Source organism: Gallus gallus, chromosome 3 (genome assembly GCF_016699485.2).
Source record: "Gallus gallus isolate bGalGal1 chromosome 3, bGalGal1.mat.broiler.GRCg7b, whole genome shotgun sequence".
NCBI classification, from domain to species: Eukaryota; Metazoa; Chordata; class Aves; order Galliformes; family Phasianidae; genus Gallus; species Gallus gallus.
The window spans coordinates 61,464,529-61,490,842 of record NC_052534.1 but is presented as its reverse complement, the minus strand read 5'-3'; the positions used below and the strand labels follow the sequence as shown (position 1 = coordinate 61,490,842).

The 26,314-nt window shown below is 35.9% G+C and overlaps 1 protein-coding gene across 8 annotated transcripts in view; it reads right to left on the bottom strand.

Moving 5' to 3' along the window:
• TBC1D32 (TBC1 domain family member 32) overlaps positions 1–25,972 on the bottom strand; it is an 87,886-nt gene extending 61,914 nt beyond the window's left edge. For 6 of the 8 annotated variants that reach the window (XR_005858242.2, XR_005858241.2, XM_004940260.4 and 3 more), the window contains exons 1-18: positions 25,883–25,972; positions 23,599–23,753; positions 20,471–20,632; positions 19,535–19,712; positions 18,809–18,880; positions 17,599–17,724; positions 16,611–16,689; positions 16,361–16,461; positions 16,212–16,273; positions 15,596–15,740; positions 14,929–14,988; positions 13,587–13,686; positions 13,197–13,334; positions 12,173–12,265; positions 11,792–11,934; positions 7,335–7,462; positions 5,364–5,565; positions 340–422 (exon numbers count right to left, since the gene is read on the bottom strand). Coding sequence is in view for 6 of the 8 variants with exons in the window: in XM_004940260.4 (XP_004940317.1) it covers positions 340–422; positions 5,364–5,565; positions 7,335–7,462; positions 11,792–11,934; positions 12,173–12,265; positions 13,197–13,334; positions 13,587–13,686; positions 14,929–14,988; positions 15,596–15,740; positions 16,212–16,273; positions 16,361–16,461; positions 16,611–16,689; positions 17,599–17,724; positions 18,809–18,880; positions 19,535–19,712; positions 20,471–20,632; positions 23,599–23,753 (2,027 nt within the window). In the remaining 2 variants the exon portion in view is untranslated. Of the gene's footprint in view, positions 1–339; positions 423–5,363; positions 5,566–7,334; positions 7,463–11,791; positions 11,935–12,172; positions 12,266–13,196; positions 13,335–13,586; positions 13,687–14,928; positions 14,989–15,595; positions 15,741–16,211; positions 16,274–16,360; positions 16,462–16,610; positions 16,690–17,598; positions 17,725–18,808; positions 18,881–19,534; positions 19,713–20,470; positions 20,633–20,730; positions 20,815–23,598; positions 23,754–25,882 lie in introns of those variants that run through there. The other 2 variants (XM_040697624.2, XM_025149168.3) reach the window with 2 other exon arrangements.
• Between the last annotated feature and the right edge of the window lie 342 nt (positions 25,973–26,314).

The following is a 26,314-nucleotide window of genomic DNA, read 5'->3' as shown; positions in this document are numbered from 1 at the left end:
TTAGATAAATTCTGACAGCTATTTTGTTTTATGCTTTCTAACTCACATTTTCCTCAAACCAATTTCTGAAGTCAAAGAGAATCAACTCAACTGTAAGTCAGTTTAACATAGATTAGAAATAACTGTGCATGCCAAAGAAGTCATTGAAGGTCAAGAACAATTTTGTGACTCAACTGATACACATCCTAGGATGACATCACTCACACTATGCTTCTGGAAGAATTCCTAAGAAATACATATTATAAAATTCCTAAAAAATACATATTATAGAAATATGTTTCAGTTCCAAATTGGGCATTCATATTTGTACATATTCAAATATCAAACAACAATACTTACACATTTTTTGAGTCTAGACTTATTGATGATGTGCAGTCTGCACCAGTTACAGGAGTAGGTACTCTTTCTGAAAGCAAACTTGCCTGTGAAATAATAATAATAAAAAATAATACTAAATAACCACTCTTACTGCTTACTTACTCCATTTTAAAATTCCAAATCTTGGTCACTCTCATAATACATCAAAAAACATCAGTGATCAGGTGGTAGTCTAGACTTTGTTATAGAATATACTACACCACTTACATTTTTTATCTCAGAATGCTCTTTCTTTGTGTTGTTTTTATTTTTTTTTCCCTCGTGTATAAACCAACTTAAAGCTATTACATTTTCTTAATTATAAAAATTCTCTTCAAAAATATTTTGTTTTTACTTTTTAATTAGACTCCCAGGTAGAAAAATTCTCACACAAAAAAATGAAACAGAGAACAGAGTAACTTTTATTCTGCTTCTGTCGCAAGTAATAGAAACAGCAGTCTCTTGAACTAATAACCCAGTATCAAATTTATTGAGAAATTCTGTCAATTTTTATTTTATTTATGAATTATATTAAATTATATATATATAGGTATGGATACATGTAGAGTTACAAACAAAGATTCTATGTATGTGTATACACCAACACATATATTTGGTGAGATTTCTAATTAAAAAGCCGTTTCAAAATAACTTGTGAAAAACACTTTATACTTAGCAACGTTTCTCAAGATAAGGAGTACACTTTACTATTCAAATGAGAGCAGTTGTTAATTTCAGTGAACACAGTGGAATTATTCTCTTATGATCTAATACTTATGCAAAACATTCCTATATTAAACTAATTACTTATCCTGGACTGGGTAAGCTTCCCTTTTATCATCATCTGTACAAAAATGCTAGCTTCTGTCTCAGAATTCCACTAAGATTTGCCATGAATTTTTTTTTCCTCCATCAGTCTTAAAATGTAAAGACATGTAAGGCAGATGTAAACAAACTATCAGTCTATCTTTCAAACACGTGTAACTAATGCTTGGACAGAATTTTTATTTTTACTTTAGACAGGATTCAAAATGAAGATGCTTTAAGATTAAACAACAGAAATAAAAAATAATCAATATGGCAGTGAGAATTTGCTTTACTAAAATGTTGATTCCTGAAGTCCTGAATATGTAGACTCCTGACCTTCAAAGTGATGTGAAGAAATAGAATTTTGTCAGTTAAATGATTCATGATTTAATTCTAAACATTCATGCTATTTTCCTTTTGTATGTCAAAACAAGTTGTCTAAATGATGGTCTGTATCATAATAAAGCTTTTTTAATATGCAAAACAAGTATTTTGAAAATGCATAGTTGATGTGATGCTTTAGAGCAAATAACGGGAAATGCCCATCAATAGCATATGCCAGCCTGACTATGATAAACATTAAATAGATAAACAGGTTAGTTCAAGTAAGATTGACTGCTTACATAACAAGAAAGCATAAAATGATTGACAGATTTTTGAGTTATACAAATTACCTCATGGTTAAGTTGAACTAAACTCCATAATTCAATAAAATTCTGAAGTTCTCTAGGCAGAGAAAAATGTAAATTTCAAAAACAACATTTTATAATGGGAATTTGAATTTCCTGTGATATAATAATTATAGTTGTAATATTTTATTTCTTTTATCAAAATTTATGCTTTCATGATAATACCCTTACATGAAAGCAGTGAGAAATCATAGAATCATAGAATGGCCTGAGTTGAAAAGGACCACAATGATCATCGAGTTTCAAACCCCCTGCAGTGTGCAGATTAGCCAACCACTAGACCAGGTTGCCCAGAGCCACATCCAGCCTGGCCTTGAATGCCTCCAGGGATGGGGCATCTACAGCCCCCACGGGCAACCTGTTCCAGTGTGTGAAATCTGAAATCACCATCTGTGTGAAAAACTTCTTCCTAATATCCAACCTAAACCTTCCCTGTCCCAGTTTAAAACCATTCCCCCTGAAAGCTAATGATCTAAGTCTTCCATTCATGTTTTATCTGATATTTTCTGCCTTAGCGTACACTGTAATCATTTCTAAGCATAATTAAAGCATACAGCATTTAACAAGAATAGCTGTTCCATTCTGTTTCCCTTGCAATCAATCGCTCTCCTGCTTCCTTGTCTCCAAAAAAAGTCTTTAGTCTTTTAGTCAATTTTAATTCCAGCTTGGCTTGATCCTTCTCCTCTAAGAAAATATTTTACAATCACTGGAGGGAAAAAAAAAAAAAAAAAAAAAAAAAAAGATGATTCCATTTTTCAGTATAAAGTGAAGTAACACAGCTTAAATTTGTTGGTTTTTTTTTCCACTGAGAATTTTGTTATCTATGGTTTAAATATAATGTTTCAGCTTATGTTGAAGCCAAAACTGAAGTTTTGTATGTTACCCTTATCTAAATATTGCCCAATTTACTGTCATAATTTCAACATTTGTTTGAATTCTACTTCCCTGTGAACTTTTTTAAAACTGCTCTTGCAAGTAGCACCTGGTGTCATTCTTCTATCTTAACAATAACATGAGGGCTGCTCCAGAAGTAGTGCCTTCTATTTTATTATCCTGGCCCCTGGTATCAGAGACAGATGTTGGTGGTATGACAGTAGAGGCTGAAACTTCCCACTAATATTTAAATGTTGCATTTTTACAGATGGCAGCAGATGTGCAGTCTGACAAAATGGTGTCTAACATGAAAGTGCAAATGAAGCAAACGTGTAACTGAATTCTTCCCTGCAGATAAAATTGCACCCATTGACATTCATCGATGCTTGCTGAGTGTTAATGGAGACCAAACAGTGGATGTGAGCACAGTGAGGCGGTGGGTGGTGCGTTTCAGCAGTGGCAGCAGTGGTGTGAAAGACAAGCCATATTTCGGATGGTCATGCAGATTTTTACAAGCATAACATGCAGGCTTGTCATCATTGGTGAAAATGCATACCTGATCATGATGACAATGTTAAAAAGCAGTGTTTTGTAGCTAAAAATTTGCTCTATCAAATACTGTTATTATGCTCTTTGTACCTGCTGCAGTTTCCATGAAAATAAATAGAAGGCATTACTTTCAGAGCAACCTAAATAATAATTGGTAAGAAGTTTCACACTGCATATGATTATAGAAGCAATAAAAGTAGAAAAAAAATAGTGAATAAAGTAGGGATCTATATATCTTGCTCATTAAATCTATAATAGAAAGCAGAACACTTAACAGTTGTCCCATGATCTTTCAAGCAGAAAATGCACTGGCCTAGTAATCAGATGGAAGTGAAAGTGTACGCTCTACATAATGTATCCACACACAGGTAAGAGAAGAACTCCAGTTTGCATATCTTATTACAGTCTCTCAAGAATATCTCAGTAGCATCTAACCATTTAAGTCAACCATTTAAGTCAAATATTTGTCAAATATATTTTTTAATTGGTTTAACTTAAATATTGAGATCACATCTCAGGAGTTTTTCCTTACAAAACAGCCCAGACCAGGAATGAAGACCAGATCTCTAGCAGACATTGACAAATACAGAATCATAGAGTCATCCAGGTTAGAAAAGGCTCCAAGATCACCAAGTCCCACCACAAACCTGACCTACTAAATCCCATCACTTAACCACATTCCTTAGTATCATGCTCACACTTATCAAATACATTCAGAGATGGGGACACCATCACTTTCTTGGGTGGACTGTTCTAGTGTCTGACCATGAAAAAATCCTTCCCAATATACTGTCTAAATCTCTCCTGGCCCTTTTCCTCACATCCAACACTTAAAACTTGAGAAAAGAGGCTGGACATTCTCCTCACTGCAACCTCCTTTCAGGTAGCTGTAAGAGAGCAAGGAGGCCTTTCCTCAGCTTCCTGTTCACTAAACAAAACAACCCCAATTCCCTCAGTCATTCCTTATAAGTCTTGTTTTTCAGACCATTCATTTTTGAGAATAACCCTTGAGCTTTGAGAATATCTCAGTAGCATCTAATCATTTAAGGCAAGCATTTAAGCCAAATATTTAAGTCACTCTTCTCTGCACACACCAGAGTAACCCAACATCCTTCCTGTAGTGAGGGGTTCAAAACCAAACACAGTATTTCAGGTGTGTACAAAGGGACAAATCACTTCCTTAGTCATACTGGCCACAGTATTCCTGACACGGGCCAGGATGACATTGGCCTTCTTGACTAACCGGCCACACTTCTGGCTTTACATTCAGCCAGTTGCCAACCAGGATTTCTAGGTACTTTTCTGCTGGACAACATTCCAGCTACTCTTCCCCAAGACTGTACCACTGCATGAGGTTGTTACAACTCAAGTGCAGAACCCGACACTTACCCATGTAGAAAGTCATGAGATTGAACTTGGCGCACTGATTTAGCCCCTGCAGATCCTTCTGCAAAGCCTTCCTACTGTGAAGTAGGAAGTCCTGCCTAACTTGGTATTGCCTGCAAACTCAGTGAGGGCGCACTCGATTTCCTCCATCCAGATCTCTGATAAAAATGTTAAACAAAATCTGCCCTAGCACTGATTGCTAGGGAACGCCACTGGAGACCAGCAGCCAAATGGACTGAACTCATTCACTGGGACTCTTTGAGCTGGCTGTCCAGCATGCTCTTCATCCAGACAACTGGACACTTGTTCAAGGCATGAGCAACCAGTTTTTCCAGTAGAATACTGAGGGAAACAGCATCAAATGCTTTACTAAAATCCAAGCAGACAGACAGTGAACATTAGATGATTTCTAGTATCAGTGACGATGTTTAAAAAGGAGTTATCAATGAATGATAGGCCTACCTATACATCTTCAGAGTTCCTGGTTTAATCTTAAGACACGTAAGCCTGAATTTAAGCTTCTGCTACATTTACATACAAAAGGAAGTTTTGAAAAGTAAAATTTCACTTTTAGAACAATTCCAAGCATTCTCATCTCACTTCTTAAGTAAGAGGAATCTACACTAAGGAAAAACTGTCACATTAAGCTAAACCTCTCAAAGTAAGATTTTTCTCAACTTCCCAGTACAAAATAAGATTTACCTTTTTCCAGGCCTCTCCAATTGATTCATGCAAGCCATAAGGAATTAGCATCTGCAGGCCTTCACATGTTCTGTACATCTGACGACATACAAAAATGAAAGCTCCTTTAACAACTTGCAAAAGCTCGGATCCAGATAAAAGAGAAATGTCGTCATGAAGAAGTTTCTTTGTAAACTGAACAATTACATGAACAGCTGTAGGACTGGAAATAAAATAACACTTTTAAAATGTTGGTTTGTAGTCTTCAACGAGCCTTGAAAAAAATCCTTTGTCAGAGCTTAGTTATATTTTTCTAGGAGTAGTAGAAAGAAATTATGACCCACTACGGATACATGTATAATATATATATAATATAATATATTAATACTTCCAGCAGCAATCCAAATAAAGACGTAGAGCAAGTGATTTTACTTTAGCTACGGGTCCACATAAAACAAAAATGCAGCCACTGTCTAACATCTTTTCCAAATGGCCAGGAACTACACAAACTGTTTTTTATAGGAGTCCAGTTGGAGAAAGTTACAAGACAATCATCCTAGCTTTTGCTTAATCACAGTTAAGGATATCAGTACTCTTCATTCATGAGTCAAAATTTGTCTTTGCTCTTCCTTCCTCCTACCTGACAACTGACTTCTAGATTAGTAATGGAAAGAACAACTCTTTCTCCAAAGAGAAAATTTTCCCCAAAATTTTTCTCTAAAAGCTTTTGTGTTTCTTACCTCCTTAAAAATGTATGCAACTTCTGAGCTTCCCCCACTTCAGAAGATATATATTCCAAATAATGTATAGTCATGGATTTTAGGCTTATTTTCATGAGTTCAGTTTAGATACTTTTAAAAGCTAGTCTCAGTTTTACTACTCTATTTCATTTGAGCATCACCCACATATATATATACTACACATAGTACTACAGTACTACACAGATCCTAAAATAGCTGTAATGTTACAATTGTCAGTTTCTGATACAAGATCTGCCTCCACTACATGTACTAAAAACTACTTTCTCATCAAATTAGGCTGCTGTTTTTTTTTTTAAATATTTATTCTAAATCAAACAAAATAGAGAATAGAGGCTTTTGACCCGAACAAGAGCACTACAATTGTACTGGAACTACATTTAAGGAAAATAAAGCTCTCACATGGATAAGAAAAATGAGTAAAACACAGAAATCTTCCTTAACAAACATACAATAGCAGATCCAAAGGTAATGCCTCCTATTTTCTTATAATGTTGGCCACTGATGTCAGAGACATGTTGTTGGTATGACAGTAGAGGCTGAAGCTTCCCATCAGTATTCCATTATATTCTGTTGCATTGTTACAGATTGCAGCAGAGGGGCAGTCTGACAAAACGGTGTCTGATATGGAAGTGTTTACGAAGCAAGAGTGTGTCACTGAATTCCTCCATGTGGAAAATATTGCACCCACTGCCATTCAACAATGCTTGCTGAATGTTTATGGAGACAAAACAGTGGATGCTTGCATAGTGAAACAACGGGGAGATGGTGTGTTTCAGCAGTGGCAGCACTAGTGTGAAAGACAAACCACATTCTGTACAGCCATGCGGACCTTCACAAGCGCAGCATGCAGGCTCTTGCTCATTACTGGTGAAAATGCATAGCTAATCATGGTGACAATGTTGAAATGTAGTGTTCTGTAGCTGAGAATTTCTCTATCAAATAGTGTTATTTTGCTCTATTTATCTGTTGTAGTTTCTACAGAAACAAGTAGGAGGCATTACTTTTGGAGCGACCCACATATTTCTTAGAAGTTTGATTTTACCTGGTTATACACATAAATATCTCTCTTAAACATTCTCGAAAACAATTCCCATTTGATAATGAGATATTTTTACTTCAAACACAAACAAAACATGCTACAAATAAATTTTTAAAACTGAGTCTCTCTACACATAAGACTAGTGCAATTCATTAAATTCCTCACTGATGTTATTCACTAATGTCTTCTTACCTACTTTCTTTTGCAGAGTTTTTACTTCCTCCATAAAGAAGTACAGGAAGACCATCTTCTGCAGCAGCAATCCTTGCCAAAATATCAGCTACATCAATTAAAGTGGTTTCAAGGCAATTTATATATACCTGTTTGGGAGCCAAAAAAAAAGTTTTAAATTCATTGCTTTAGTAAAAGCTGTTTATTCAAGTCTAGCTTATATATGCAGAATCTGAATGAAGGTCACCTTTCTGATGTCTGCTCAATGGTTTAAACAAAAGGCAGGCAGCCTATGCTCAAATGCCATCACATAAAAATCCACATCACAGAAGGCAGTAATTGCCACTTTTAATGATTATGGCAGAAATCTAATGACTACAAAATACACAGAACAGACATTTCCAAACTCTTTTCTCTTTTCCCACAATGAACGTGGAAAGATTCTAAGCCATCTTAGTATCTGAGTCAAGGCGAGAAACAGCTAACTCTTGTTTTGCTGCATGTGCATTGGAAGCACTTTGGAAAGACATGGAATTCCAGTTGCACAGGAAGATCTTTTGCAACCAACTCATATCTAGGCAGTGGTAAGCCTAAACAGTCACTTGCTCTGTAATCATGAGGAAGCCTTCCCTGCTGGAGCAGAACAAAAGTCACCTGCCAATTTCACGTTCACATCAGAGCACTGAACAACAGAGCTGTAACAAAGAAGGCCTGAGCATTTACCACTAGGATTCAGACTGTTTGGTCTGTTACCATCACTCGTGATTGTCCTATCTGAATAGATCCTAAACAGGTCATTACTCATTAGTAAATGAACTTATTATTATAATGGTAGACAAGCAAAATACAAGTCCACACAAAGAACCTGTCAGGGAGCAGCAAGCACAGGTTGCTCTGCAAGGAAAACTGCAAGAGTGATGAAGAGGCAACCAGAGGCAGTGACTCTCCATCAGATGGGCAGGCAGTCCTTCCACACCCAAGCAAAGGGACTAGATCAGGTTTGCGACGGCAACCAGGTTCACCCAACAATTCAGATCCCTTCCAATGAGATGAAGGAGGCCTGAGGTTAAGTCAGGAAGCTGAGTCAATGAGCAATTAAGGTTAGTCACAGCCCAGTGATAACCATGCAACTCAACACTGACAAGGCAGATCTGAGCTCAAACAAGCCAAGCCTCGTCTCTGGGTTGGGGCTCAAATCAATGGGACACACGACTGCAGTTTTGCTGTAACACAGTACAGGCAGGAAATGAGGGTGAGAACTTTAAAAACATTCCTGAGAGGAGAGTGGACTGAGTCCACACTGAGGCTTATTAGCAGAGACATTGCTGCATTGCTGTGACTGGGGCAGTGGGGGGTCTCTGCTGAGGCTTTCTGACAGAGATTTCTCAAACATCACTCTTCAAGGCTTCACCCCATTACCTAAGCTGACACTAACCATAGGCAGCCAAGACCAGGGGTATGATAATTGGGGAGGAAATGTACCCAGCATCTGTCAGTATACAGAAGCTGTGATTCTGCAGATCTTATTAGGTCTTAAATGTGGTCAACAAAACTGTTCCTGTCTGTACACCTCAGTCTGACTATGAGGAAAAAAACTTTTTTCTTTTACTCTAAGGGCAACTAAGCAATGGATCCAGTTACCCAGAGAGATTGTAGCGTTTTCTTAAACGGATTCAAAAGCCATCTGGATACAGTGCCGTGCAAGAGGCTCTAGGTAGCCCTGTTTAGACCAGAAGACCTCCAGAGGTCCCATTCCAACCTCAATTATTGTGTGATTCTGTGAATATACAGTCAGGAGATAACCAGAGTCTCTCCCATCCAGAAACTTCAAATTACCCAGATTTATAAACAGATGTTGTACCCAAGAAAACAGGGTAGAGTCAACAGTGAGATGAATTTTAGGCAAAGATGAGCTAAGGAGAAGTACTGTTCCAAGTGGCATTTATTAAATGCTTAGTATGTCAGAGCAGAGCACCACTACCCTAAAGCTGAAGTCCACTGCTCAAATCCTTCCACTCTTGTTATTCATCAAGGCCAGCTGGACTCATGGGAGAAGGGATTTTCACAGTGCTATGCAATTCAGCCCCTGCTTTTTGTCTCACAGGTAGATCTGTGTATTATATAGTGCACCAAGGAAAAATAGCATTATTACTTTACAATTCAAGGAATTTACCATTAATGCCAGCAGTCAATGTAATCAGAGATATATATTATTTGGACTTTGGTTCTTCTGGTTAAAATTATTTGTGCAACTGAGGGTTAAAAGAACTGACATTTTATTTTTAGATTACTACATTTGGTTCTTTAGAACTTTAAAGAAGGAAAACACTATGCTGTCACTTTCTCTTTGGAATTGTTCTATTTTGCTTTCCCTGTGCAAGAAAAAACACATAGTACTTTATTTTCAATGTGAATACTATATTCTGTACTAGTTATGCTTCAGCAGCAACTTGGAGACTGCAGAAGTCAAAAAGTCCTAACTATTGCTCACAAACAAATCGTTCTGACAATTTCTGCTCACAGTCACCAAGTTTCTCTCTCTACTGGAAATACACAATACCACACTGCTTAACAGGTAAAGTCTTTACTCTTAATTAAAGCAGATGTGTGGTCCAAATAACACAAGGGTTTGTTCATTAGGCCCACCATGCAGCTAAGGAGCCTTGTATGCATATCCAATGCTTTCCATTCTCAAATGAAGCCAGGTACATGGCTGCAGGCCTCAGAATCTGAGACAGGCACAATCCAGCATTAGAAAGACGCGTCTTTCACTGCAATGTTGGATTCCTGGGTGTCTACAAAGCGCCAATGGTTTGCTTGGGAAGCAAGAATAGTCACAATTCTTGTAAAAGAGAAAGGGCTCCCCTAATCTTTCCTAGTTGTTGGTTTGCCAGATTGGATACAAAACAATTTGTACCTTCATTAGAAGAAACACGGCACTTTTCAGATTCACAATACACACATAGCATGCTACAGCTACTGGGCATTAAATAGTCCTAAATAAGACTTGTTTTTTTGTTCAAAAAAATCAGTTACTAAGTTGCATGATTTCTTATAATTGGTGAGAATTCAGCTATCTGTGAGTGACAGCTGGGTATCACATACATAAACAAAGAGAAAATGAAGAGCTGTTAAAGACTGAATTACTACCTTACCAACTAAAAAATTACTACTGTATATATTTGTCTCTATTATGCTTTAGAATCCAATGTGACCATAAAGACTGCTTGGAGCATTACCCAGCCCTCCATCTCAGCCAATCTGTGCATTATCATCTCAGTACTATTTTTTAAATTCGATAATTAGTGTCTCAAGTATATTCAGGCTTAACAGTTTTTAGTCCTTTAAAAAATCTGCACTACATTTTTACAGTCTGCAATCATGACAACTTGAAGTAATCAGTTGAAAGCTGAAAAGTATCCATAAGTATAAAATAAAATGTGTAAGTGATGCTACTTAGCTCAGTACAGACACTGGCAAAAGAACTAAGAGTATTGACATGATAAAGATTTTCAAAGCTATAGTTTTAAACATTATAGATATAAATGCTTTAAAATATTTGAAAATACTGTAAGCACTGGGACGTTTTTGATAGACTAAGATATTTATAAGCATTAACATGAAGAATCTTTTCTAAAAATTCACAAACTTCTCAGAAAAAATAATCAGGAGAGTATTAAAAACATTAAGAATCTGGGTGAGGTATTAAAGTTAGGAATCTAGACTGCCTTTTGTACACTTGAGTTATCAGGAAACTAAGAACTTCTCAGCTATTAATTTCCCTCAAATATCATAGCTCAGGCTCTTAATGCACACTAGATCCAGGTCCTCAATTTCCGTTTCTTGACATTTATAGTCACCTAAGGCAATGAAAGCATCTTGTCAAAACAAAAACAATAGGATAGGATGAAACTTAAACCTCCTTGCCAGGCAAGTTCAACTAAATTTTTAAGTACTTAAAGGTAGACAGTATTTCACAAGATTTGTACAATTCTTACAGAGATTTTTTTTTTAAATCTCTTCCTTTTACCAATTCAGAAAACTGCAATTTTCCATACAGCATTAAATGTTTTGCCCATACTTATTACCTGGAACATTTAATTTCAAGATGTCAGCCAAACTTAGAAATTAATAAAAGTAAGTTTCCTCTTAAATAGCAGAGAGTGGATTAGAAAGATAACATATTAAATAGGAAAAAGCATAGGAAGAAAAACAAACAAAAATGTTTCCAAAGGGATTGGTCTCACTACAGTTCAATTTTTTCTACTATTCACAAGATTTGAGAAAAACCATATGACAAATGATAATGACATTAAATGCTAAATGATAATGACAATATATATTATTTAAGGCTTACTATAATAGCTAACATAGAAAATACTACTGGAGTTACCACATGACAACATAAATTTTCTGAAAAAATATTAAAAATATAATATACTACACAATTAAAAATTATTTTGAAGACTATTACAAACCTCTGTACCATTCAGTAAACTTTGAAGAGGATCAAGTAGGGCATCCATCACTGCATCCGTATATAAACAGTCAGCAGCACACCCTGTTTGATCACAGAAAACTTGCAGAATCTCCATAACGAGACTTGCTGGAGAGTAATTGTCTGGCAAACACAAGAATTATGAATGTATGTATTAAGTTACACAAACATGTGTATGCAGCCTATGTAAATAATATAAATAACACTTTCATTAAGCAATGGTTTAACAGTTAGAGGGAGAAAACATTATAGAGAAAGAGAAGATAAAAATCTGCACAACAGACCCAAATTATTATTTCTTTAAATGTTACCAGAGGTCTCACTATTATTATACATTTTAGCATATATTAAAAACATTTACCTGTATGTGCTGTCAAAGCTTCCTTTGAGTAACTTGGAGAGTAATAAATAAGTCGAGCAAATAATACCAACAGATCAGTTAGGGATATGCAATCTATAATAAAAAGAAAAGAGCACTCTGGAAACTCAAGTATGACTGTAATTTTATAAATTTGTGAGGAAAGGGTTGGTATCCATTAAGCAGAGGACACTTAAAACACAGAGGATGAGACTTACTTTTCTAGGGGAGAGAAAAAAGTAAGCATCATCAAAAGATCATTGTTTAAATTACACAAATAATATATAAATGAAAAAAATGATTCAGTGAGTGGATGTTCCTTCCTCACAACTGTCCTATACTGGGTCTCTTAAGGTCTGATCCTCAAATTGGAGTTATGATAAATCTTTAGTAGACATAAGTACTGCTATCTAGAAATGCAATTAATTCTATATTGGATTAATAGAGATACTAATGTAATGAAAAGCTGTGACTGTTATCACATTGTGTATCACTAAACGTAGACTTCTCTGGACTTCCAAAAGCTTTTCCATCTCATCTCTCCTGTCCCTACTAATACCTCTGTTCCATAGCTATCAATCATTTCCTCCATACTGTTTTATTATATAATTAAGTCAAACCCTAATTGGTAAAATTATATTTAGTTTGAAGTACTGATTTTGTTACACATGTGAAATCTCCAAGCACTTCTCTTTCCAATCAATTATATCAACTGCCATGACAAAAGATATTAATCATAGCTAGAAAAACTGAATCATATACTGATCCTACTCTCCTTCAGTGTGAAATTAATATATATATTAAGTATTAGGAAAAAAAATGCTCTATTCAACCATATCCGTCAAAGATTAAAAAACAGTGCTGAAGCTGACAATTATCTATGTAATCTTTTAACGAAGTCTGGCAGACACAGAATTGCTACAACAGAATTTCATTCTGTAACATCTACAATACTGCAGTTGAAACATATGTACGTATAAATATACTGTTGCTCAAAAGGTTCCATTTTCCTCACCTCTCCTCTTACCTTTTTTGTTTTCCAGATGTACTGGAAAGAGATTTCGGCCTTGCTTATAAATCAACAATCTGCCTAAAAGGCATAGTGAATGAACAAAATAGATGTACTGCAATTCTGATCCAGTATAAAAAAACTTCTGCTCGTTATCTACAACAACAACAAAAATTAGTACTTGACTCTATTAATTTACTTTACATTACATTATAGGCTACTACCTATAATGTGTCTATAATACATGCAGATCATTTTATATACAGAGTGGAAATAATTAACAGCTACTACTAGTGGTGTCTCAAAAGTCAGACATAAAATATTTGATTAAGAAAAAGAACAAACAGGATGTGTTCCTGTGAATGTGAATACATGAGTTTGTAAGGCAATAGATGCAAAAAGACTCACTAAGATGCTGCTGAGAGAAGCCACTGACTCTTGGAGTTTTACTAACTGCTGCCTTGCAATATTCAAAATAATCAAGACATTGCTGGACAGCTGCATTAATCTGTAGGAAAAAAGAGTACATAATAACACAATACTCGTCATTTTACAATAAATGTATTTACTTTGGTATCCTAGTATTGCCCATTTATAAAAGAATGTAAAAATCCACATCACTGAAGCTACTTCATGTTTCAAGGCTTTGGAAGGGGCAACAAAAAGAATGCAAAAGTTTACACGGCTATTAAAACACATTAACACAAGCTTCAGCTGTATAAGCATGCTAAATCAATCAATGAATCTACAAACAAGAATACAGAGAACACGTAAGCATTTTGAGAAGTTAATAACAATCCACGATTGCCATGTGATCATTCGTATGGAAGATTTTCATTATACATATGTGAAAAACTTTGTTGAGATTATATCTACTAAACCTTACAGTTGATTACTGGGTGCTTCCAGCTTTATTACATAATATTCATTCACAAAAATTACAATCACTGTATATATGCGTTGAAATTTTATCACCATAGAGTTAGAAATGAAACACAATATAGCACATGAAAAAAGAACTATGTTTAGACACTACATTTTGGATCTCTTGAGTTTTTCACTGACAGAGAAAAAGTTACAGATGTGCACAAAAAGAAGAAACACCATGCCTCCTTTACCTTCACACCATTACATAAAACTACTCTGCTCTATGCTTATACATCACATAAAACTATCCTGCTTATGGATTTCCTATCATAACCTTTTAGCTGCAAGTCACTTGATTTAACTTGCTGACACTTTCAATCCTTAAGAGTTCATATCACACTTTCAAGAATACGATTTTTTTCTGAGTCACTTTACATCCAAATTCAGAGAGTTATTATTGCCTTTTTTCATGCAACATTTTCTATTTTTATACAATGTCAGAAATAATTATAAATAAGGATGCAAAATAAGATATTAATAGATAATAATCCTACTTAAACACTTGCTATAAAATATTCAAAATTCCACTTAATAAAGATAAGATATGCGACCTGCTCTGATTAAAAATTGGTACACTTAATCAAAGATAAAATTAGAGAAAAAAAAAAAAAGGCTCAGATAATCACAGAATGGCCTGGGTTGGAAAGGACCGCAAAGACCATCTAGTTTCAAACCAACTGCCACGGACAGGGTTACCAACCTCTAGTCCAGGCTGCCCAGAGCCACATCCAGCCTCATCTATACTATGAACGTGGAACAGCTCTCACAGAAAGAACAAAGCAAAAACAAGAAACATATAGAAATACCCTTGGGAAATACTTACCAAAGATTTATATTTCTTTTCCAAAAGCCTAAGTATCACTGTTCTGCTGTAATGTGCATGCTAAAATTACACAGAAGAAGTAGTGTCAATTCCAAATACATAAATTTTAGTTTTGAATGAAAAAAGTCAAAATTCTTTCAAATTCTGTCCCACAAGGGATCCTGTGCACAATATATATTCAATGTATTGAACTCCAGCTTGCTTAAACTAATATTATACTCAACCCAGCCTCTGTTTGCAGTAGATTAAGATGAAAAAAAAAAGTTAGAAAAACTCCACAGCATGTGCAGCAGAACATTCACATACAGTAAAACAGAAAATCAACAACAGGACTGAAGTATTTTACATGTTTTACGCTGTTAAGTAAATTGTAAATTATAAGTTTAAAAATGACAGACTGCAAAAATCTTTAACATCCACCGGGGCAGACAATTTGTGGAGCTTAATATGTAACTGTACTCTTGAGGAAGGGAGAGACTAGTGTCAAAGGACAAAGGATCTAAATGCCTAAAGAAACCCAGATTTCCTTAATTACAGTTTTTATTACCGTAGCTTGTTATCAACGTCCCAATAGATCTGTGATAAAAACAGTTACAAGCAAAGTTTTCAAGATATGTCTGGAATCTACAACTTTGGTGGGTTTTTCTTTTGCTTTCTTTTTGCTTACCGTCCACTTTTTAAACCACATAGCCTTGATATCCAGCAGAGCCAAGAAGTAGATTGGACTTAAGAAGTCTGGAGAGGCAGGATGATTAGGATCATGTTTTACTGACAGCAGTGACAATGTACTTTCCACTATTTCCTCCATGTACCTTAAGACATAAATAGAAAAAAAAAAAAAAAAAAAAGCAAAAATCACTTAAATCTGTCAGTAGTCTTCTAAACCAAAATCCTTGCTCTTTAGGTAAAAGTTAACTATCAACTATGTTATCTTAAACTCAATTTTATAAGTACATTGATTCTTTACGTTACTAAAAAAGAAATGAATAACAATGTGTACTTTCTTACATAATTACTTATTTTGTAAGCACAAAATGTCACATTAGTTACTTTGCAAAACACTCTGAAAGCTTAATAAACAGCTTAATATCATCCTTGGTCACTCCTATGCAATTACTCTATTCCACTTTTCTTTTCCTCTGCTATTTTATCCCTTTCCACTGACAAGTCATTTGTGCACACTTTTAAAGTACTTTGCTAACATTACATGCATCTAATTATATGTAAAAAATATATATATCTATAAATTGAGAAACAGCAGTGAATTATTGAAGGTGACATACTTTTCTGGATAACGAATCCAGGAAGATGGGGCTTCCTTTTGGTATTCATTTAGCAGACGAACCTGTTAACATTATTATAAGTTTTTAAATTATCCTTGACATTTCAAGAACTACAAACAAGATAAAAGGCATGAAAAGTTCATCTATACCTTTTTAAGTATATGATTTACGTCTGCATTAGATACATCCAGACCTGATGAAATACGAAGAGAATATTCTCCAGAAAAGAAGTAAAACTCCAAATGCTGTGCTAAAAAACAAACAAACAAACAAAAAAACAGCCCAGCTCCATGACAAGAGTGGCAAAACAGACTAATTATACAGTTTCATAGTAGAAAGTAAATGTTTTTTGGGAAGTACATGACTCACAAATTCAAAAATGTAATTTAATGCACATACCTAAACTTGTATAGACTTCTCTTGCCATATTAAATGGAGATGAAGAAAAGGTTTTCGCATAAAACCTAAGAATTTTCTCCTGAGAGAAAAAGCAAGCAATGTATTACATAGTCATAGAATTGCCTATCAGTATTGCACAATAAACTATATGTAGTGACACTATTCCTAACGTACTATTATCTCTACAGATCTGATGTATATTTTATAAACATATAGTTTGCTACTACAGAAACATCCAGCACACTAGAAATGTTACTGGAACACTTCAACTGACAGCACCTGTGCAAAGCCTCACTAAGATACAAAGTAGCTGATTGGCAGATATTACTGTAATTTTCTGTTAACATTAATGCTTTTTATGTCATTAAACATGCCAACGACTGTAACTAGCATTAAAACAGAGCAATTGTAGATCTTCTAAATTGAAAGAGTAATACATGACAGCAGCTCAGGCAACATTCATTTATTTGAAAATCACTTTGAAACTCAGAAAAAGAAGGAAAAAAAGGCTTAATTGGCGTAATAAATAATCTGAAAGTAGTTTAAGGAGCTGCTGTATTTTTTCCTCTTCATTGCCTGTGCCATATTCCTGTGTATTATTTTCTCATCATCATGGATTATATGGATTATATGCCTGACTTAAATAGGAAATGTTAACATGACATGTTTTTCACAAGATTTTTGTCAACATTTTGTTTTCTTTTAAAATATTCAAACCTCTTCGTCCCTCACTAAAAACACATAGAAGAGTACCGTGATGTCTAAAAAAAATCTACTGAAGTCCTACTGTAATCCTTTAAATCAAGACCTGTTGGAATCATACAGGTCTTTTTTTTAGCTTCAAAAATTTTATCTGACACAAACACAAATAACAAATGCCTTAGGACCTTGCTGGACTACTCATAATATACATGTAAGTTCTTGTTCTTCTTCAGTACTGTTGACTACGGCAACATATCTAATAACTATATACAGAACACTAACTTACACTGAATATTGCATCAGGATCTGACAGAGACATCATCAGGTGCTTACGCAGATTTGGCCAACACTCAGAGTTCAATACATCAGATGGAGGGGACAAGCACAGCATCTGCAATGCTTCTTGGCGAACCTGAAGGGTCAGAAAGATAGACAACACACATCTGTCCAGAGCAACCTTTCAAATAAGTTATTTACAATTCAGTTTGGAGGAAGGAAGAACTTGACTTGGCTGTACGACAGATAAGGAGTCCCAAAATACTTTCCCTTGGTGATTAGGAAAAAACACGACGTTCATGAGATGGAAAAAAAAAAAAAACATACATATTATGAAGCAACAAAAACATTTTATAAGATTAGGTTTTCAATACTAGATGAAAGGACTGTATTTATTTCTGTCTTACTTTCTGTTTGTTATCAAGTATTTTGCTATCAGGGAATATATGAAAAACACCACCAAATGCTACAACTGCCCTCAGCTGTTCTCTAAAATTGGAAATACAGTTACTAAACAATCTGTATTTTACAGAACTTTCATCAGCTTCACAACCTAAATAATTTTAAGTAACTATTTGATTTTTAGATAATTGTAATCTCTAGTCACTTCGTATTACTGAAATCAAACGAAATTTCAACCATATTTAATAGTATCAGACTTATTACCCAGGTTTCTAAGAAAACATGGCTTACATGATCACCACGTTTATACCAGTTTTTCTGAGTTTCAAAATCCCCAGCAGCTGACTGGAGGTCACAGACCCAAATTAGCACCGCCACTGACAGAAAGGCACACCTAACTTGGACATTACATATTCAACTCGGGTTGTTGGCAAATCTGCAGGCATCTCTCTCCTGAGAGGGATAATGCAAAGGACAACATGGAATTTATCAAAAAGACCAAAAGATACGTATATAGGAAACCATGGTTCAACTTAAGTTCTCACATAACAATTTTTTATAAACTAAAAGTGCTCATCTATAGCACACAAACTCCTGATCAGAATCAAATAATATACTTGCTGCAACTACAGTTTTTGAGCCAGATTGTTATGATGAATGAAATACTGCACTGCCGTGCACTTAGAGCACTGAAGCACAGATACATGAACCAAGACAAGATTCCACTTACGTACATAAGAATGCTTACAGTAGTCTGTGTTCCAATATGCCATAAACATTAATTTGTATCAACCTTTTATTTTTTCTTTTAAACTTACCTCCTTAGGCTGTATAGGGTCAAGCTTTTCCACGAGCAGCTGCAACTGTTCTTGACTCATGAATGTATAACTCTGTAATACACATTATACTATGAACATTCAGGTATTTTATTAAGCTGAATAGCAGAAGATTAAAATCATCAGTCTTTCTGTATCTAATTTACTTTTAATAATTAGAACTTCAAAATGTTGAATTTATTGTTAAATTAGTACAGATGTCAAGTATTCTCTGAGGTTTGGCTGCAGGTAAAGTTACAGAAATAAAATTTTCCCTTATGAGTTTTGCTTTGCTTCACTTAAAAATTTCCTGTATCTTCATAAAACGCCCTACAATAACTCATTAAGTAGTACAGTACAGTGAAGCAGACCAGAAATAAAGTATGTTATTTGGCTTCTGAAGCAAAATTACAAAAAGTTGAATAAAATACAGTTTTAACTATTATTCTCTTAGCCTATGCAATACCTGCATAGGTACTTTATATATAAAATATATATTTTTTTTATATATATGTATATACAGGATTCATCTCCAGTATATGCTGTCTAAAGGTCAAGCAACTAGCGTAAGCTCAGTACTTCAAAGTGTGAGAATGACATTTCATTCGTTTTCAACTATATCGAAGATAGGAAGCATTAATCATTCTCTAGGGCTGCCTCTCAATCTCTGCTAGCAGAAATTCTGCAGTATCATGGTTACTTCATAACATAGAGAGAAAATGCATTTACTTGATTAAACGAAGAGTCACTGTCAGAATAGTTGTCTGTATAATAATCACTTTGACATTTTTTCTTGCTTTTACTATCCAGCTCCTTATTACACATCCGATCTTCTTCAAACTTGTTAATTAAAGACTCTACTACAACCATCATGACATTCTTCAAGGCATGCATCATTTCTCTGTATCTTCAAAGTAAAGAGGATTTTCATATTAGAGCATAGAGGTAACAAATTCAAAAACCCCACATAACTAATTAGGTCACTTACAGTGAATACAGCATAATGTTACTTAGATCTAGATGCAGTGCATGAACAACAATGAAAATAAAACTGCAAATCCACCATGAGCAACAAAATATGCAGGTACCTTCTGCCCTTCTAAAACCAATCAAGGAAACAATCATTAAAATAACCCTATCCCGAGTGAGAGGTTCTTAAGCAGGAAACATGCAAATCCATTTGAAGGGAAGATCCGTGCCTGAGGCAACAGATTAGTTCTAATTATTGTTACTGTTTGTTTTGTCGGTTCCTCTTCTGTTGTAAGCCTTGAACAGAACCAGAAAAGAACATGGCATCCTGATTCAAGGTCTTGAGTACAGGTCACAGAGTCACAGAATCATAGAATGGCTTGGATTGGAAGGGATCCCAAGGATCATCAAGTTCCAATCCCAACCATCCACCAACCTCCAGATCTAGTACTAGACCAGGCTGCCCATCCAACCCGGTCTTGAACACCTCCAGGGACAGAGCATCCACAGCCTCTCTGGGCAGTCTGTTCCAGCACCTCACCACTCTCTCTCTAAGAACACCTCCCCCTGACATCTAGTCTAAACCTTCCCTCCATGAGCTCAAAACCATTGTCCCTTGTCCTATCACTAAAAGAAAGAGAAAGGTAAGACAGACCAAGAAGTAACAAAAAATGTGAATTACATGCATATACTCACTGCTTTGATTCACGTGTCTTCTTAGTAACATGTTGGACAAGAGTATCATAGCCAGAAATTTCAGTCTGATTTTGAGTAGAAGTACATTTTTCTGATTCTTCTTCTATCACAGAGCCCAGAGTATTATTTATATACTGCCTAAGGTATTTCACAAATTCATAGCTGAAACAAACATCCAAAATTGAAATGTAGCATTACTTTGTGAACATTCTCAAACATTTTCGATGTTGTATTAACATCTTTCCCCATAGGTATCTTACTTTAAGGTAAGGATTTACAGAGAAATAAACCTCAACTGTGAAAACACGCAATAAAGACTGATTTTCTTCAATATCCAACATAACCTAGGAAGAAACAGTATCAAATTGTTAAGGTTTTGTAGACAAAAACAAAGTATCAAGAAATCTCAAATTTAAAACTAAAAAAAAAAAAAAAACATTACTTTGAGCATCATGAATATATCACTGTCTTATTTTCATTTTCTCAATGCACATCCAAAGCACATCCGTAACTATTTTGTGTTAGTTACAATAAATTCACAGTAAGAAAAATTCAAACAGAAATTATAGAATCACATCATAAAATGACTTGGGCTTAGACCTTAAAGATTATCAAGCTCCAATCCTCCAACCCCTTTATCATGTAAGTACAGAGGCAAAGCTATAAAGTGTAAATAAAAGCAACTGTTACAAGTTAGCAGCTCTTGCTTTTCTTGGATATATTAAAAAAATCACATTATAATGAAGATACAAAAAAAAACCACAGAAAATTTTATCTTGTATTATAATACATACTTTATCATTGAATTGCCTACCTCAAGTTGTATCAGGTGTAACAGCTCTATTTTTTTTTCCCCTCAATTTCCTGCTTATTTCCCTTCCTATCTCACTTTTGTTCTAAAGGAAAGTAATAGAAATTCATTTCAAGAAAGATGTAAACACATTTATTCGCATTCTCCTGCCTTCTAGGCTAGCTTTTTACTTTTGCAATAATGAAATTGCCCAACTCTCCACTTGATAGAAGGTTTCACACAACTCTCCCCCATTTTTTTTTTTGTTTGGTTTTTTGGCAGTAACATTTCCATGATATACACTTTCATAGTGACAGCTTTACTCTCACATACACAACAAACACTTTATGCCTTCTTGAAATCCTAGCATTACCTTCTTCCCCTTAAAAACATTTTCTAACAAGTGTTTCAGACATCTTAAAAATACTCCTACACATGCAGAAGTAAGTCACACTGATCTGGCTGGTCTTACAAAGGAAGTTCCAGCAAAAACAAACAAACAAACAAACAAAAACAACAACAAAAACTAAAGGAAACTTCAAGATTTAAATTTTATATGTATCAGAAATGTATCAGCTACTTATAAACAGAAATCTACCAAACCAAAGAAGTCCTGATTTCTATTACTGCATTTAAACTTCAAATTGATTCAAATTTCCTTTTTAATTGCTTTCTGAGGACTCTGTGTCTCTATTTCCCACATCACAGTGGAAAACGTTAAAGTGAGGCCTCAAAACCTGGTAATAATGCTGACATACGACAACCATGAGACAGAAACAATACTGATCAGAACGCAGAGCTGAACAAAGGAAAAGCACACACTGCTAACAGAGGAACCTGCAGTCTGGATTGATGGTATAAGTGTCAAGGAGAGTACTTCCTAATGGTTTTAGTCATAAAGCTCCATATGATCTCCTTGAACTTCCATGAAAACCCATCCATACAACTGTGGGTCATGAACATGTCAAGACTCCAACACCTCCAGAAATATTCCAGCATCAGAAAGTAATACTCGCATCCTGTATTGAGAGCATTACTTGACATACCATACATTAATTCTATGTTAAAACTTCCCTCATGAAAATGAAGAATCTGTATGTATGTCAGTGTTTTACCATACCAGAAATAATAATGGATGCCATAGTTTTAGTGTTCAGAATTGGAATGTTATTCTTTTACTCCCACCAGTTGTAGACTTTACCTCCTTCACCCTGATAATTCTTCTAGAAGCTTTTCAGAAAAAAATACTGACAGAATTAATGTCATGTTATTCATTTTACCATATATGTCCTCTAAATGAAAGCATGCTGCTTACAATTTTTAATTTTGATATAACAAGCTTTTTACTCTCAGGTTTGGAGCTCAAAGTCTTAAAGACTTCTAAAAAGTTAAAAAAAACTGATACAACTTGTAAAACAAATTTAAAATGAACTAAAACTCTATTTTAAAGCATTTAGTATACTGGAAAGATACAAATGGATGAAAGTGAAAATGACAGAACTAGAGTTTATGTACAATCTCACTATTTCACTTATTAACTTTTGCGTATCTTCTACCACTCACAACACAAGGTTAAAACCATGCAAATTTTAGTAAATTCCAGATTGTTCCATTTCTGAGGGGTTAAATACCAGGTAGTCAGCTTTCTCAAGAGAAATCAAGTCACAGAACTCTGGTCCATATTAAAATCTCTTCAAGATCATTTAAGCTTGATATTCCCTTGACTCATCATAGACGCATCCTAAAAATCCTCCACAGCTGAAAAGCAAACATGTTAGAGCACCATGGAAGTTCACATTTGACTTAACAAAGAATGTGATGTATTTCCATCTTATGCAAAATGTAAATTTAAGAAACAACTTACTGATAAGATATACAAAGGTTCTGTAAACTAAGCCACACAGAACCAACAAAAATAGAAGTCAGGTAACATTTTTAAATTTTACTTTATTCTGATAAACAAAATTATATTGCCTTGCAAGTGTCAAAAACATCCCGATAGTCTTCAGCTAAGACTTCTTTGAACTTCTGTTTGTATTTGTATTTAGCACCATATGAGTGCATGTGCACTAAGTAGTAACTAAGGAGCTGTTTGTGAGAAACTTACAAAATGATTACAGTAAGAATAAAGTATCACCAGGAGTGAAAAAATGTCAGAATTCATTGTATTCTCTAAATTAACAGCTCCTGAGATCTGATTACTGACAGGAGTCTCTCTATAAAAAATACGTACTTGTTCATTCACACATTGACATAAACGGTGAACATTTTCCATGAATACCATGTTCAACATATTTTACCTACTCCTGGATGTTAAAAATAGCAAAAATATCTTTACTTGTGAAAATTTTCATCAGTTTCCTCCAAATGCAAGAGAATCTCTTCTGCACATTCCACTGACGGAGCCCCAGTGATTTTTTCCTTCACGCTTTGCAGCAATTGTCTAAGCATGGACTGTAACAAAGCTTCATCTTCATTTGTGAACTGAGACATCTGTAAGAAGTAAATTAAGAATAAAATGATTTCATTGTTTCCTTTTTTATTCTTACCTTAAGATGCAACAAAAACCCTCAATTTTTGTGCCTGTTATCAAAAGCATGAGATGATGCTAAAAAAAAGACATGACTACAAACAGGAAGCATTTGATAGTGCCTATCTTCCAACAAACTGGAATTAATATAACCAAATCAGTTTGAATGGGTTTTCTGTTACCTTAGCGCAACATTCTTAATGCATTAAGAAAACTGTGAGTATTTTGCTTCTGTTTGTAACTGTGTGAAGACTACCCCATAAGTACAAAAGAAAAGAAAAAAAAGTTCCACAAATGTAATGACTGTCTTGATGAGAAACCCGTAGAAGTCTCTCACCTTCTACTTAAGCACTGTTGCTGCCCAGTTCTGATTTTTGTATCCCTTCACTCAGAGCTACAGCAGTGCCTGTCGTGAAAGGTGCTAGAAGCTTTTGCAAGTAATAAGAACGAGGTGAAATTATCATAAATGTTTTATTTTCCCATGGTATCAACAGCAGAGTGACCTGACAGAGTCCTGCCGCTTCAACACTACAGCTACTGTACAAAGAGCAGCAGAAGTGGGAAATATATGTTAAGTCCAGAAGACAGCGTACTAGTTCAATTTTCAAGGGTTGCCAACCAAACAAAACCCCTCAATTTCTAGTTCACTACTTAATAAGCCTAAAATCATGCACAGCTTAAACTTCTTTATATGCCAAGGAATATTTCCAATCCCTAATGCTAGCCCTATTTTGTGTATTTCTAATCTATTTGAGGAAGAATGATTTAGAGAACTCTAGGAAAAAAATAAGTCAACCAAAAGATGCTCCAAACACCTGTGAATAAACTATATGCACACTTGGAAGAGACAATGTAATAAATCACTTCATGAAACTTAAAAAAAAAAATCATTCATCTAGCTCCAATTTGAGAAGTTATCCTTCAATAAAGGTATGGAGTAGCTGAGTTTGTAGTTCTCTGTGGCAAGTAGTACAGTTGGTAAACATATCAAACATAATTCAATGTCAATGCAAGCATCTTACCAGAAACAGTATTAAAATAAATAACAATAATAAAAAAAATTATAATCCTCTGTTATATTCTGTAGCCCCCTGGTTTGCAGTCCCTCTGCCTTAAAAAAATCACAGCCTCTTGGCATTTAATCAAAGTCAATTCACTTTAGGTCTATATACATACCACTCTCATAAATCTTGTACTTTGACCCTAACATCATCCTAAACCCCAGGAGAAGAAAAAGAAAAAACAAATATCCAAAACTCCTCGATATTTGGAGCCAGGAGGCATTTTAAGAAGTGTAGGTGTTTGAATACCAGTTAGCAATCCCTGGAAAGCACCATTCACATTATTCATGCAGACAGATTATGGAAATGTTGCAGTTTTATCTCTAGCTCCCTTTGAAATGCCTTATGTGACTTACATAAGCACTAACTTGCTTATCTTAACATTCACTTGTAGCAGTGTGTGGTTTGGGTTATTCAGCAGGCACACTTGCTTCCCTGCAAAATCTGAATTACCATTTCTTAGCTAAAACACACCAAACCCAGTTTGTGCACACTTTGAAAGTTCAAATTTGTCGTAGTGAAATCACTCTACAACCAAAAAGTCTGTGGGATGATGGAAGTGCCCTGCTGCAGCCCAGGTTAATCCATGCGAAGGGGAATTTCACAGAAACATTTGCCTGAGCAAAACACTGAATACGGACGTTTAGCAACGAACCAGCGATTCCAGCCCACATGAACATGGATTGTGTCAGAACCCCCCACCCCTCCCATTTCTTATCGTCAATCACTTCAACTGCCCATCACGTTTAGGAGCAACCAGATTTCTCGTGACACGTATAAAAACAGCTTTTGTTTTTCAAAGCGTTAGGAGAAGAGCACACAGCTCACCAGGTTCCCCTCGCACTGTGATTAACAGTAAAGAACACCCTGCCCCAGTTCACTCCCGCACCACCGGTCCAGCGCAGCCCCTAGCTCTGAGCGGCCCAGCCAGGCCCCGCCAGGCCCCGCGACGAGAGCGGGGCCCTCCCCGGAGCAGAACCGGCCGCCTCCCCGCCCCACCGCGCACGGAGCCCCAAGCCCTGCACAGTCACCTCGGGGCGGCGGTGCCCTCCCTTCGCGGCGGCCGCACGTCTCCCCCAGTCGCGGCCCGTAGCAACCGGCGGCGCCTGCTGCCGAGTCTCGCAGGGACCCTAGCAACATCGCGAGAGGCCGGCGGGACGGGGAGGGCCCAGCCCGCACCCTGCTCCTCCCTGCACGACCGGGGGAGGCGCTGCTGCGGTCGTTGCTTTGGTCGCGGCCGGGTCCTGCTCTTGGCTGATTAAGAGCCCAGGCCTCTCGTCGCCTTCTCCCTTCGCTCGCCGACCACGGGGCGGGCAGACAGAAGGGCGGCGGACCCGGCACGACGCGGCTTCCTTTGGCTGTGCAGCTCCACTGCACATCGTGGTCTCCGCGTAAAGGGACGGAGACCCTTTATGCACATCGATCTTTATTCTTCCCACTACACACACTTTTTCAGTACTGTG